The sequence below is a fragment of the Hipposideros armiger genome, unplaced genomic scaffold (genome assembly GCF_001890085.2).
Source record: "Hipposideros armiger isolate ML-2016 unplaced genomic scaffold, ASM189008v1 scaffold_129, whole genome shotgun sequence".
Lineage (NCBI taxonomy): Eukaryota > Metazoa > Chordata > Mammalia > Chiroptera > Hipposideridae > Hipposideros > Hipposideros armiger.
In genome coordinates this window covers 3,598,562-3,612,999 of record NW_017731479.1, presented here as the reverse complement: position 1 = coordinate 3,612,999, position 14,438 = coordinate 3,598,562, and the positions used below count along the sequence as shown (strand labels likewise).

Sequence of the window (14,438 nt, the reverse complement as noted above, 5' to 3'; positions counted from 1 at the left end):
GGGGGGGCAGCATGCTCACTTCCCAGAGTGCAGGAACACAGACCTCTCAGAACCCACTCGACTGTGACTGATGTAGGTTAGAGCTCAGTTAGAGACACTGAACCAATTTCTAGAGGCTGCGTGCCCACGAGCCTGGGCAAACCGTCAGCTGCGCAGTTAGCCGGGCTTCGGGGCCTCCCTTCTCACCCCGCCTCCGCTACCTGCACCAAACAAGCCTTTTCTGAGCCGCGGTCTCATCTGGAGACTGCACCCTCGTGGCACTGAGAATTAAATGGAATAACGTTTCTCATACGGTAAGTGCGTCTCCCTCTCTTCCCTTCCAGAAAGAATCTGCATTTGGGGAGTCTGTGGCCGGACAATGGAACTTGTCCCTTCCAGCATGAACCCAGCAATGGAACCATCATTTAGCTGTGCTCTTCACAGAGAGGTAGGAAGGGGCAAAACCGGTTTTGGAAAGGCTCTACTACAGACCCAAACACAGGTGCCCACAGCCCCGATGAGGAAGCCAGGCTGCGGTGGGCTTCACACACCCATGGAAAACATGCTGGCCTTGTTTTCCAAGGAAAACCACCCACCTCTGGGCTAAGTGAGCTCCACATGGGCCTCTACACCCCCGTTTGCCTCCCTCCTGTGCCCATCAACAGGCACCAGGCTGCTCGTCTGGGCTGAGGCCGAGCTGAGAACAGCGAATGTGGAGACTGGGCAAGCCGACCCTCTCTCCTCGAGAGTCGTTTAGCTATGCGATTCCTAAGCTGGTCCAAAACAAAGAGCAGATGCTGTAGGTTTCTCCTGCCAAGTGAAGCCTGCCCACGGTCCTCGCCACGCCCCCCCTCCCCACGCCCCCCACGCCCTGATTGTCAGAGATTACTACCATCCAGTATGGCAGACTGAGGCCCCCCAAGGTAAGAAGTCCTGGGCAGGTCCGATACTGGAGGAATCAGATGGAAACTCAGCCACGGTTCCTGGAGGCTGCAGGGGAGTGTGTGGTGGGGGAGGTGGGAGGCTGCATCTCCTGTGGAATCCTATCTTAGCTGATTTCCAGGTAGCCCAGGTAGACCTGGTCACCCTCACAGTAAGGCCTGAACGCGACCCAGGAATTTTTTTTAAGCTCTAACCAAACTTAGTCTACCTGTTTCCCTCTTCCAAACTCTTTAGAGCCTAATGTGCTAAAATGTGGTGAAATCTACAACGGGAGATTTGAGCACCCTGCAGAGCCCTGGGGGGTGAGGGGCCGAGAAGTCATTCATCCAGCTCATATTTAGAGAGCACCTGTCTGTCCCATGCCAGGACCTACATTAGGTGCAACGGCGGGAACAAGACACAGTCCCTGTCCTCAGCGGGCCTACTGTCTGTCCACTGGTGGAAACAGACCAGAACACCACGTGAAAAGTGCCAGCACAGAGGGATGAGCTCAAAGTCTCCCACAGACGGAAGGCTTCCCAGAGGCACTGACAGCTCAGCCGCGGAGCCCCCTGAGCTGTGCATTTCTGTCCTCGGCCCGTCCTCTGAGCCACCATCATCTCAGGTTCCTGCTTCCACTCTCACCCATCAGCCTGACTGCAGACCACGGCTGAGGAGCTGCATCACCTCCAGGCTCAAAGCTCTCGCATGGCTTCCCAGTCCCCTGGAACAACGCGCAGAGACCTGCCATCATGCCAGGGGGCCCCACATGCCCCGGCCACCTGTCCAACTGCACCTCAGACAACTGCCCCTCAACCATACATAGCTCTCCACCCTCAGGGAGCACCCTGGCCCCTGGCGCTCCTTGGGCCCGAAGACTATCCTCTTGGCTCTCTGCATGGCCGGCTCCTTCTCATCCCCTCCTCCCGAGTTACTCTCCACCATGCCACGGTTTATCTGTGTCATCACACTGAGTACCACCTCCATTTGCTTTGTTATATCCTTACGTGTTTGCCATCCATCTCCCCTTAAGCTATGTGCACTAGCTGTCTTACTCACAGCTGTACCCCTTTATCAACCTGGCACTGTAGTTAATACACTAGTTGAACAAATGAATGCATGAGTATCTCTAGGTCCTATTTCCTAGGTAACATCACCCACGCAACAAAATTCTGGCCAGGAAAGTAGGGCTGTCCTTCATTTACCCTCTGATCCAAGCTTCTCTCGTGATCACTATTCTACGACTCCCGGCTATCCCATTTCGGATGAAGGCACCCCTATGCTGGACCAAGAGGCTGTACATCATGTCTTTACAGTATCTGCTATTTGAGGGAAGGGTGGGTGGGGTGGAGGAAATTCATGAGTAATTAATACTTGGTTTGCAATATGTTTTATGATTTGGAGGTCAGTAGATGTAACTTCCCAGTTTTGCTTGCATTATAATAGGATAATGACGGACCCTCTGCAGATCGGTTGCGTCTGCCAGATTTCCGAGTGCTCTCATTAGAGCATCACAGCCATCCCGGGAGAGGGGCAGTGAAGCCGGGGGAAATGAAGCTGCTAGATCTGGCTGTAGTGAGCGAGCACAGAGCGAGGGCGGGAACCAAGGACAGGCAGCACAGTATGCTCTCCAGGAAACCAGCCTCTGTTCCTGGGCCCCTTGGAGGAGGGAAAAGGCTGGAGGAATTCACAGTTTTCTGAGCACATGCCAGGATGAGGCTGACACTGTTGCAGATAACTCATAAAAATGACAACTACAAGGGACTGATGGAGTTAAACGTTAGAATCTGAGTTCAAATCCAGTTATTTGATGATGCTGGGGAATTACTATCAATTTCCTAAAGGTGGCAATGGTATTGTGGTTATGTTACACGCTGAAGCATTTATGAATGAAACAACATACCTGGGATTTTTTTCAAAATAATCCAGGGTGTGGGCAAGTGAGTAAGGGTGCGATGAACTCAGAACAGCCGCATACTGAGAAATGGTGAAACTGGGTGATAAGGTATACGCTTTACCTTTTACATAAGAGGGGGAAAAAAGAGTTGGAAGCCCCGCCCAAGCCCTGAACGAGGTGTGTGGGGTGAAGGGGGCACACAGGGATTCGTGATGCCCCCTGTAGATCCCTGATCCCCTATACGTCTACATTCCCAATCGGCCTGCAGAATCGCTTTCTGAAATAAGCCCACAGGTCGCTGGGGATGAGAACTGACCAGCTGGCAGAGCAGCAGAGGTGGCTGTGAGGGGGCTGCTCTGCAGGGCAGGATGGAAGTGATGTGGCCCTCTGTCCCCACACGCTGGTCCCATGCTTACCTCAAAGTCATCCGGACAGCTCCTCTTGCTGTTGTTATTATTCAGGTTTTCCCGGTTGAGCAGGTTTTTATCAAGCTGGGTTGGGGGCTTCCCCCACCTCCCAGCTCCTGGCACCTCCTCCCTTTCCATCTCCTCCACCTGTGGCAAGGGGCCACTCCGGGTTTTCAGGCTCCCAGACTCGCGTTTCTTCTTCACCTCCTTCTCACAGAGTCCAGGGCCTTCCTGGGGAGGTCTGGCTGGCTGAGCCGCCTCCTCCAACAGGGCATCCTTCTCCAGATCCTCAAGCTGGACCAAACTGCCAGTTTCGTCACTGGAGGAATGCAGCAGGGGGTCTGAGAGCCGCCGGAAACAGCAAGGGATAACAGGTCCTCCGGGGGCCCTGCTGCCTGGAAACCCAGGCTGGGTAGCATCCTCCAAGCAGGGCAGCGGGGCTTCCGGGGGGGCGCCATCCAGGGTCTCTGGTAAGAAGTCCCCAGGCCCCGCAGGGTCATCCACAGGCTGCTGGAGGCCGCTCTCGGTCTGCTGGCGCCACAGCTTGTTGTGCCTTTGTTTGCTGGGGGAGGAAGGGCAGAGAGAGGTCAGCAGAGGCCAGTGCCCAGAGGGTCCTGGGAAGGGTGAGGGTGAGCCAGCAAGGGACAGCACCAGGCTGGGGTGGGCGCCAGGGGCTCACTGACGGAAAGCGCCTCTCTGTTCATTCGTCTCCAAGAAATGCAAGGATGAAAGAAACGGCACCAGGACCCTAAGTCATCACGGCTTGCACACGAAGCCTTAAGTGACTTTCTGTCATGCTAACGATGTGGCGGATATGTGAAGGGAGTCTAGATCTGAAATGCTATCACGATCCTGGTGTCCCATCTCATGTGATGAACATAGTGATGCCACGTAATGTTCCATCTCTCAGTTTCTGCATCTGTCAAGTAAGAATAATCCTCATCTACCTACATAGTAGGGAAATAATAAGGCTCCAAGCAGAGAGTATGTAAAGATTTATACAAATTTATATATATATATATATACACATATATATGTATGTATATATATATATGTATATATATATATATGTATATACATGTATATTTACACTAACGTAGCTATGTAAACACGTAATACACATGAATAAAGTTGGGAAGATACCAGAAAACTGGAAATATTTGTTTAGGTCAGAGATTACAGGTCAGTTTTTAACATGTCTTTTAATACTTTGGTGTTATTTTTAAAGCATAAAAGTAAAAGAGAAAGGCTTATAGTGAAATAAGGTAAAGAAGTCACCTCCATGAACATCAGAGCAATACCAATCTCATGGGGTCACGAGGGTTAAGGTGAGAGGGGGAAAAAAAGGAAATTAAGCATCTGCTGTTGTTCAGTGCAAGAGTGTCATGCTCACTGTGACTGCTCCATGTGCACATTCTAAGTGAGGCCAAGGGGGCCCTTGGATGGGGCTGCAATTCAAGGTCAATGCCGTGCTGCTGCGAACCCGGCCTGGAAGCCCCTGGTTAGGCTGCACAGGGCACTGATGGGAGCCTGTGACTCAAGGGCTAATGGAGAGGAGAGCAGGATGCACACTGTCCCCCACCCCCACCCTCCTCGGTCCTGCCTGGGGATCTGTGCAGCTGCTCTTCAGTTGATAGTGGACACATCCGGAGCCGTGCTCCGGACCCTCTTCCTCCCTGCTAGGGCCCTTCTGCTACCCCAAACATGGTCAAGAGGCCAAGGCTTAGCCTGCGGCCCCCCTCACAACACCAGTCCTTCCTGGGGGAGGCCTCCTATAGACTGAATAGAAAGGGAGCAGGGAGAAAGTGAGCCCCAGAGTTCAGCAGGGGACCTCCTGGGGCGACGTGGGCTCTGGGACCCCTCTGTGGGCGCAGAAGAACCTCGGGGCCTCTGTGCCTTGGAGGCTGACAGACCTGGGTACGTGTTCCTTTCTGCTGTGCACTGGCTGTGTGATGTGGGACAAGTTAACCTTCAGCGTCAGTTCCTTATTTCCCTATACACGGGGGATAACCTGTACTTTGTAGTCCTTTTCTGAGGGGTCGGGAGGCGGGGGTGGGGCGACGGTTAGAGACTTAGAAAGACGCTACATTACCATTTACCATGAGCCAGGTCTGGCCAAGTCTCTGTAAAGGTAAGTCTGTACAGTACTCGGGTAAATCTCACAACAACCCGACCAGGTGGGTGTTAATTCTTAGCTCAGAAAGAGGAAACTGAGGCTGGGGGAGATCGACAAACTGGCCCTAAGTTGTCCCACCTATCAGTATGTGTGGGGGGCAGGAGACCCAGTCTGCCTCTGCAGTCCTTAGAATTACCCTGCGGCCAAGCCTGGCGCAGCACTCGGCCCAAAGCAGATGACCAGGAAATGGGCACCCACGTGCCCACACCGCACACGAAGCCGTGCCTTAGCTGAGGAGTCAGGCTCCACCGTTCTCTCCTGCAGCACAAGAGCTGGGTGCGCCAACGAAAACCAGAACAGATGCCTCCTGGAAACCACGCATCAAACCCCAAACAATAGTTGTTTTTCTCAAACTGGCTCCCCCTGAGAGGCAGGATTTTGGCTGTGGAAGCCACCGCTCGGATGCGGATGGCGGCTTCTCGAGCTCCGTCCTGCCAACCCTCTGCAGACAGTTAGTTACCCACCTCGCATCCAAGATGCCTTCATACTCAGACAACTGCCTCATGAAGCCCGCATTGGGGCGCGCGATGCTGCGCTTCTGCCTCACGTAGTTGTACGCCTTTTCCAGGGGCCAGCCGAATTCCTTCATGGCGTAGGCTATGACTGTGGAGGCAGACCGGCTGACGCCCATTTTGCAGTGTACCAGGCACTTGGAATGGTTCCTCCTGCAGGGGCCAGGGTGGTTGGTGAGGGAGAGAGTTTTTAAAAAACTTAAACAACTTCGTTCTCTCAGGTTTTACTCAACCGATTGTTTTAAACCCTGAAGTTATCTCATAGCCCCAGTCCTCCTAAGTCCTGATGTTTACCCAGCCGAGGTCCACACACTCTCTAAAGGAAATAACTTCACTGCGAAATCAATTAGCACACAATGGGAAAAGGAGATAAATCTGTCCCTGCTTAGCCAAGTTTTGCAGGGAGGGCTCCAAAATCGGCTGCCTTCGGAGACAAATTGGGGATCGTCCCACATCGCTGGGACAGGCTAGGAATTCTTCCTGCTGCTGAGCATGTCTCAGACTAAGAAAGCCTTTTGCAGGAAGCAACTGGACAGAGAAAGGGAGATATGCAAAAGCTACCCAGCTGCTAGAGCAGATAGAGACATGCAACGGGTTGTTGTAGAAAAATGGGGTCAGTGAACCCAAAGCTGCAAGGTCCTCGGGAGACAGAAGAGTCCAGAAGGCAGAGTAAGGGCAGCAGCACCCTAACTTGGCCAGGACAGGAAGCAGCCAGGGGGCCGTAGGTTTTAAGGAGGCCATGCTGGCCCAGGCGTGACTGATTTTAACAGCTACGGCAAGATCAGGCACAGGGTTTTCTTGAGGTATTGTTGGCTCAAGAATGTGTGGGAGCAACCAGGCTGGGAAGGGCAGCTTTATTTGTAAGGGGGGTGAGCCTACCAGCCTGCTTGTTTATGTCAGAAGCAGTCAGCCTGTCAGGTGCGAGCAGGCTCGTTTCCTGCACCTCAGGTTCCCAATCCATCACCAAATCTCAGTGCCCTCTTTCCTGGACTGCCAGTTTGGAGTCTATACCCCAGGAATGCAAGTGAGTGAAGTTTGAGGACACGCTGGTGAGGACACGTTACGTAGCTTTGACCTGGAGAGGTGCAGAGCAGAAGATGAGATCTCAAAGGGTTATCTCTTTCTGCTCCTGACTTCAGTAAGACAGTTGTTCTGCAGGAGAATACGGTGAGAACAAAAGCTGGGTGAAACCAGTGACGGGCTCGGGACAGTGGGGACCTCTCGCGGTCTGTCCCATTCTGCTCAAACAGGAAAATCACACTAACTCAGGTGGAGCAGGCAGGCCATAGCTCAGGGTACCTGCCTGAGTAGATTCTGCGGGGGAAGCATCCCAAAGGTGTTCTAAATCTGTATGACCTGGTCCGCCCTCCTTTCTCCTTTGGCTCAGTGACTCCCCACGGGCAGAGCTTCCTAGAGGGTCCACTTGCGGGGGGGCCGGCCGAGTGGCTCAGTTGGTTAGAGCGCGAGCTCTGAGCAACAGGGTTGCTGGTTTGACTCCCACATGGAACTAGACACCCCTCCTCCCCAAGCAACTAGATTGAAAAGTAGAGACTGGACTTGGAGCTGAGCTTGCGCCCTCCACAACTAAGACTGAAGGACGACAACTTGACTTGGAGCTGATGGGTCCTGGAAGAACACACTGTTCCCCTTCCCCAATTCCCCAACACGGTTCCCCTCACCAATTCCCCAATAAAAATCTTAAAAAAAAAAAAAAAAAAGTGTCCACTTGGTGTTAGACCCTTGCCTGGAACCAGTGCCAATGATGAAACTGGGGTCAAATGTCACAATCAGTGATAGGTGGGAGAGAACAAGCTCATGTGGGTCCCCACGTAGAGAGCAACAACTTTGCCCCTTTGGTGCTAAGGGTCCTGCGGTCGAAAATCAGAGGCCCATCAGACATCTAGGCTCCCTAAGCCAGCAGACATCTGTGTCTGGGATTGTCATTAATTTCTGCCCACCCAGCATCTGCCAGTTTCTTCCTCAGACCGATTTCTTTGGCTTCTCCACCCACTTACTTTGCTTTGTTTATAAAATGGTACGCTTCGTTCCAGTGGGCAAGGAGGTCTGTTGTCTCTTCATCGTAGACTCGGATGTTATGATATGCAAATAAGCCAGGGAAAAAATTATCTATTTCTCTAGTGACATTTAAAATGTAGTCAACACTGCAACGAGAGAAAAAAAAACAAACAGAACAAATTTGGACAATCAGAATAAGGAATTACAAAAAACAAAGTAACAAAAATGGGACAGAGAAAAAAAATCAAATATACATTAATAAAGGGTATATGTTTTTATGGTGAAACTTGTGTTCTTCCTTAATAGCAATTTTTTGGGGTATTTTCTAAATGCCTGCTTTATGTTGAGAATGGATTATATTTATAATAAAAAACAAATTTCTGTATAAAAAACTTATAAAAGAAAACTCACTTCAAAGCATTGCCAAGCAATGTTAATTCTGGAAAATAGATTTATGTATTATTTAAATACATTTTTAAACTCTCTTAAAGTTTCAAAATTCATAATTATTATGAGCAAACAGAGGCTTTAAAAAATAAAAGTCTCCACTTTTAAACAGTTAAAAAGTAGAAAATACCTGTCCATTATTTATGTCCTTGAGAACTGCCTTAAATCCTTTTTGAAACAAGGCAGGCAATAAATAAATAGTTGAAAAGGTCTATTAACCCGGGTTTCATAGGTCTCTAAACTTAATACTTATATTCCTGGAAGACCAAAATTATTTCAGGAGTTTGAAAATGCCTCAAGTAGATTTCATACGCGAATAGTTATTAGTGCTTTAAAAATTACCTTTAAAGTAACTTATTTATTCCCAGCAAGATAGAAAGCACAGTATCACCATTCATTTGAAAAATACTTTCTGTAGAAATAACACATCTTAACCAGTAGTTCTAAAGATATATTTTAAGATTTGTTTAGTCTTGACTTTTAAATGCAGTAATTCAAGGATGCCATCATGTCAAACCCACAGAATGGTGATTTTGTGGCTGTGTTTTTGTTTTTTTTTTAAATGTCCAGACATCTGTTTTTGAAGGTCTAGATTTAAACATTTTTTTATTCTTGCTGCTGAGCATTTCTCAGACTAAGACAGGCATGTGTTTCCGGCCAACACTGAGTATTTAGCTGCAAGATTCCCATCAGGCCCAAAGGCCTAAGCTCAGATAGAACCAGGAGTGGTCCAGGGATCAGGGTTGCTGACTGGCCCAACAGATAGGTGTCCTTACAAGGACTTGCAGCAGGTCTGCCGAGCAATGGGGCAGTGGGGCCGTGGGCGAAGGCTTGGGGCCCTACCAGCAGCATCCAAGCTGTCTATACCATTGGACTATGATTTAGGATCCTTCTCCCAGACACTCACCATCACACAAAACCCAGGAAAATCTAAAACCCAGGAAAGTCTAAAACCCAGGAAAGTCTAAAATCCATGAATATTCAGGAGGTAACATTCTCAAGTACATCTGTGTAGCTATGCAAATCAGCCTGGCTGCTGGGGTGCAGGCAATTACAGACGGGCAGCACAAGGGCTTGACCTCCAACTCCGTGGCAGAGCCGAGGGTTTCTAAACTGCCTAGAAGGACAAGAGAAGACAAGGGGAGCAGACTCACCCTGAGCCCTGCAGTTCCTCCAGATTGGACGCATTCCATTCAGAGCCCTGGGGGACAGATCACACAAACCCCCGTGAGTGTCACATGTCAGCCTCAGAGCTGGGGGTGCGCTAGGCCTGATGGTGATGGTGATTTCATGGGCCCCTGGCCTCAGAAAACAGAGAGAACTGACAAGAGGCCAGTATCAAAGCAGGTTCCCGAGGCATTCACAACATCGTCAGCACAACAGGGGAAGGACATGTTCAGGAAAACCTGCTCCCCTATCATCACTTCCTTTTCTGAGGCTCCAGCAGGGTCCTCTCGCCAGAGGCAGTGACCTCTGACCTCCCACTCAGGAAAGGGCACTTTCACATACCACTAATTAAAGCAGGAATCGGCTTACCTTTTCTGGGAAGTATTTTGGCAATATTAAAAAAGTTCCCACCCTCTAACCCGGAAATTCCACTTACATACAAAAAGCTACCCTGAGGAAATACCCAGAATTTGCAGAGATTTATGTACAAGGATATTTATGGTTATTTATAATAACAAAACAGTGGAAACAACCCAAAGGTCCAACAAGAAGAAAATAAATGATGATCGATCCATACAATGGAGCCATTGAAATAACGCATACTTTTGGAGGATATTTAATGACACAGGGAAATACATAATGAAAAAAAAATTTTTAAAGCAGGATACAAAACTATGTAAACATAAACAGAATGGTTCTTTTCTTTTCCTTTTTTAAAAAGCTACACATGCATTTAAAAAAAAAGAAGATAGAAAAATAAATATACTGGGATGTTAATAGTGACTACTTTTAGATTTGTGACATTGGAAATACTTCTAATTTCCTTCTTTAGATTTTCTTATATTTCCTAACTTTCTATAACATGTTTTAATTTAATACTTTTAAAATGGTATTTTAAAACCCCTCTCCATTTCTGAGCATGCAAAGAACATGAATGGGAAAAAAGAAAAAATCCATCCCTTTGCTCTTATGAAACAATATAAAGTCACAAAGAGTAACTAAAAGAACAAGCTTAGTCTCCCTATAAACGTCCTTTTCCAAGTGGACAGACCCCTCAGGAGGCAGGGGCTTTCCAGACCTTTATGGGGCTGGCCACGTGCGGGTGCTAGCTGGATTTTCATATTGGAAGGAGACGTTCAAACATAAAAATTCCTTTAGTATCTCTCATGGAAAAAGTGACAAAAGTACCAACCACACCGAAAAATAACTAACGCTCACTAAGGCTGTGAGTCCCCTTTCTTGTTGTGATCGCCACCTAGTGGGGCGAAGGGCTAGAGGTGCCTTCCGGAGTCTCCACCAGGGAAAAACATCAACTTCCCAAGGGATTAGAGCCCAGCGCTGCCCCATAGCTTTCAAGACACAGGCTTCAAACACACACATATGTATATACATCTTAACATATACATAAAAGAACGATGGGATAAGTGTGTTCAAAGTGAAAGGGAGTATTTTGAGGGGGATTAATGGCAAAGTGTCTTTTACTGTAATAATTTTTTTTAATTTAAACATTCACCATATTGTCTGATCACATCTCGCATGCATTTGTAGAACTATTAACTACCTCCTACAGGCAGAGAACAAAATCGTTCATGCCTTCCACAGCAAATACACTTCCTCAACTTTCCCAGGAAGCGATTTCTGCTCTAATGATGGTTACCATTTATTAGTGCCCACAGAAACTGCACCTGGTGTCTTAAAGCTGTATTGTATTGAACCCTCATAAATCATCTCATAACGTGTAAGATGAAGGCGAAATGAGGCAGAGACACTTGCTTCCAGTCACATTGCTGTTCTGGCTGGGGAGTGAGAACTTGGCCTGGTGGGGCTGATTTTCATGACTACGCTGTGCTGCCTTCTCTAATTTTAGTAACGTGCCTTCCTCTACAGTCTCTGTGACTTTGAAAACTTGCCAGTTGCCTTCTATGGAGATTTACAGCTTTAAGAAAATGTGAGCAAGAGATGGGAGGTGAGGTGTCCGCATACCACCCACCACAGCTACATCGCTCACATGGGCCTGTCCCTTCAACAGGCTCTGAGAGCAGGGCACGGAGTGGCTGCCGGGACAAGCAGAGGGGAAGCAGTGTTACTGGTGTCTGATCTGCCTTCCTTACTGTTTCTTACGTCTCGGGAAGCCGAGGCATAATTCTGGGGTTTGGCGAGCATGCTCTGTTTAGGAACTGGGGCTTTTCAGCCCGCAAACCATTTGGAAGTAACTGGAGGGGGCCTGTATGTGAGTTAGTGAGGAAGGCAAAGGGTGGCAAGAGTCTGAAAACAGTTGCCAGTTGACTATGCCAAAGAGCTTTCAAACAACTCACTGCGGCCCAGCTGGGAGGCACATCACAAGCATATGGCTGGAGAGCAAACCACTAGCCTACAGGCCAGAGGAGGGAGTCCTAGAGGGGCGTTCCCGTCAAAGTCAAAATCGAGGCACCAGTGACTCAAGTAGTTCCCCTCTCTGACTTGCTCAAACAATCAAGGTCTGATTTATGTTCCCCAAGACAGAACCTCCCATGTGCTGAGCCCCTTACGAGATAAAGATGATCGAAGATGAGGGAGGGCTTGTCCATCTGTCCCAAGATAAGTAGCATCTCGTTGTCTATGAATTCCTTGAATTCTTTCAAGTTACAGTTCATCTGTTTCTCCAATTCATTACGGATCTGTGGAGTGGAAAATATTAGGAAAAGTGATTTGTTAAAGAAAACAGTTGTCTCTCTCCAAAGAAGTAAAGTCACAGCGTGAACTGTGGCTGTTTTCAAAAAAGATGTTTTTTGCATTAAAACACACGGTGCACATGCATGGGTGGCGGGAGCACAGGCTATTCAGCCTCAAAGTAAATCTGATGGGGACAAGTTTATTATTTCAAATAAAGAGTCTGATTCCCATGGGATCTTTTCTTTCTACTAAGTTGAAGGCACTTAGACCTTTACAATCAAATACCAAACTCATCATAGTGAAAACCTTTATCACAATATGATTTTTACGTGTATTAATTTTAAAAAGGTATATGGCTTTTTTAAATGGCCATTTCACCGCTTAGATTTAGCTAATTTAAGTTGTTACAATTCATTGCATTCCTTAGGCAAAAAGCAACTGAAAAAAGAAAAAAAGTGTTCCAGGGAAACGTCAAAAGGCAGATGGTAGGCGGTCTAGGGTTAGCAACTTGCTGGTTTAAGTTGTGATCCTTACACAACTTAAGAAATAAGAGTTTGCCCTATGTCAAATGAAACACAAGGTGATATAGGGCAGAGGGGAGGGTGCTAACAGGTAAGTGCTTCTTGGTGCAATCGCGGGTCTTGTGGAATTCTGACCAAAGGTCTTACAGGTTTAGAGACGTCAGGGAATTTGCCCCAAACCTTACAGCTGTTATGCAGCAAGGCTGGATTCAAACTAGAGTCTGACTCTAAGGTCTGTGCTCTTTCCGCTATGCTGAGTCCTGCAGCTCCAAGAGCTGGTGGGTCAAGATGGGTAAAGAGGACCGGGTACTGGGCCTGCCTCCACCGTGCTTTGGGCAACAGGTCAAAGGAACGCCACATGACCTCTGCTAAGAAGGGGAGAGTGCTCTTACTTCTTTGGAGGTCACGTTTTCTAGGTCCTGGCTCATCATGATGCTCCGGAGTTTGGCTTTGATGAGGCGCTCAGTCCTCTCCCCTTCGGTTGGCCTGGAAAGAAATTAGGAAAGTGCAGAACTATAGGAAGCCTGAGGTCAGGGTTTACAAAAACACACGATGCATCTGGGCTAAGCAGAGTGTGGCTTGCGCTCATGCAGCTAAGTTCCTGGTGTGTGTGTCCTCAGCGGGTAGGGGATGGGGATGGAGGAGTCGTGCTGTGTCCAGAACTCCCACAGGAGTAAACAGAGTGGGGCAGATCAAGAGGGCACGCAGTGGGTGGGGAGCGTGCTCCTCATTCAGGTCCTGCCAAGTATGAGACTCTCAGGGCAGGATGCTGGAACTACTGGTGTAACGTCCCCAGGCTGCCGGACCCTTCGGCCTCTGCTGAGGACATCGCTGCATCCTGAGCCAGCCCCCAGTCCCGGCTGTGTCCAGCTCCCATGATCTCCTTACACAGGACCAAAACCTAGGTATTTCCCTATAACACATCAACCCCGGTTCTCACTAGGCTAATCCTTCTTCCACATGACACGCCCTATGATCGAAGCCAACTGTCATCTCTCCCCAGCCCTCCCATAATTCCTGTGAGGCCTCGTACAGCGTGGCTTCTGGGCCTGTCCGTATTCAGGTTGCTCCCCTCAGTCCACAGCCCTCTTAAATGCAGGGTCCCAGGGGAACACGACACTCTGCAGGGGGGGCAGGGCGGGGAGTCCTAACCAAGAGAGGGGGAGAGATGCGTGCTTCCTTCTTCTGGACTAGACTTTAATGTAGTGCGGCCTCAGGCCATGTGAGCTCTGCCATGCGATTCACCGTTGCTGCCTCTAAGGCAGGCTATCCTTGGTCCGTGCTGGTACAGCTGTGTTTCAGAATCCAAGGAACCGGACTCACACTAATAATACTCCTAAGAGCGGAGGAAGAAGCTTTGGAAATCAAGTCTGCAGCAACCTGAAAAGGAGAGACCAGAGCACGAGCACTGCCCGAGAGCCAGTGAGGTTAAGTCTGTGGGCTACGCGCTCCTTTGAGAATCTAATGGAAGCTATGGAGCCGGTCCCCAGAAATGCATTCACACCCAAATGTGTCTATAACTTTAAAGGGGGGATGGAGGTCACAGGCCCTTCTCCCAGCCAAATATTAACCGCGGGCAGCAGGTTCAGAACCCCTGCCTGAAATGCTGGTTCAGGGAGAGGTGGCCCGCAACCAAAGGAAGCCAGGCAAGATGTGACGTCACACGGACGCAGGGTCGGGCACAGGGTGGGTGCGGGGGTGGGTGAGGAGGCGCCACACTTACTTGTCGACAAACAGGGCCGG

General features: G+C 49.0%; 1 protein-coding gene across 1 annotated transcript in view; it reads right to left on the bottom strand.

Moving 5' to 3' along the window:
• The window catches only part of SSH1 (slingshot protein phosphatase 1), a 59,010-nt gene that overhangs the window by 6,218 nt on the left and 38,354 nt on the right, over positions 1–14,438 (bottom strand). The window contains exons 8-15 of the mRNA XM_019649066.1: positions 14,419–14,436; positions 13,088–13,181; positions 12,051–12,179; positions 9,510–9,556; positions 7,908–8,054; positions 5,845–6,045; positions 3,047–3,766; positions 1,347–1,356 (exon numbers count right to left, since the gene is read on the bottom strand). Coding sequence (XP_019504611.1) covers positions 1,347–1,356; positions 3,047–3,766; positions 5,845–6,045; positions 7,908–8,054; positions 9,510–9,556; positions 12,051–12,179; positions 13,088–13,181; positions 14,419–14,436 — 1,366 coding nt within the window. The remainder of the gene's footprint in view (positions 1–1,346; positions 1,357–3,046; positions 3,767–5,844; positions 6,046–7,907; positions 8,055–9,509; positions 9,557–12,050; positions 12,180–13,087; positions 13,182–14,418; positions 14,437–14,438) is intronic.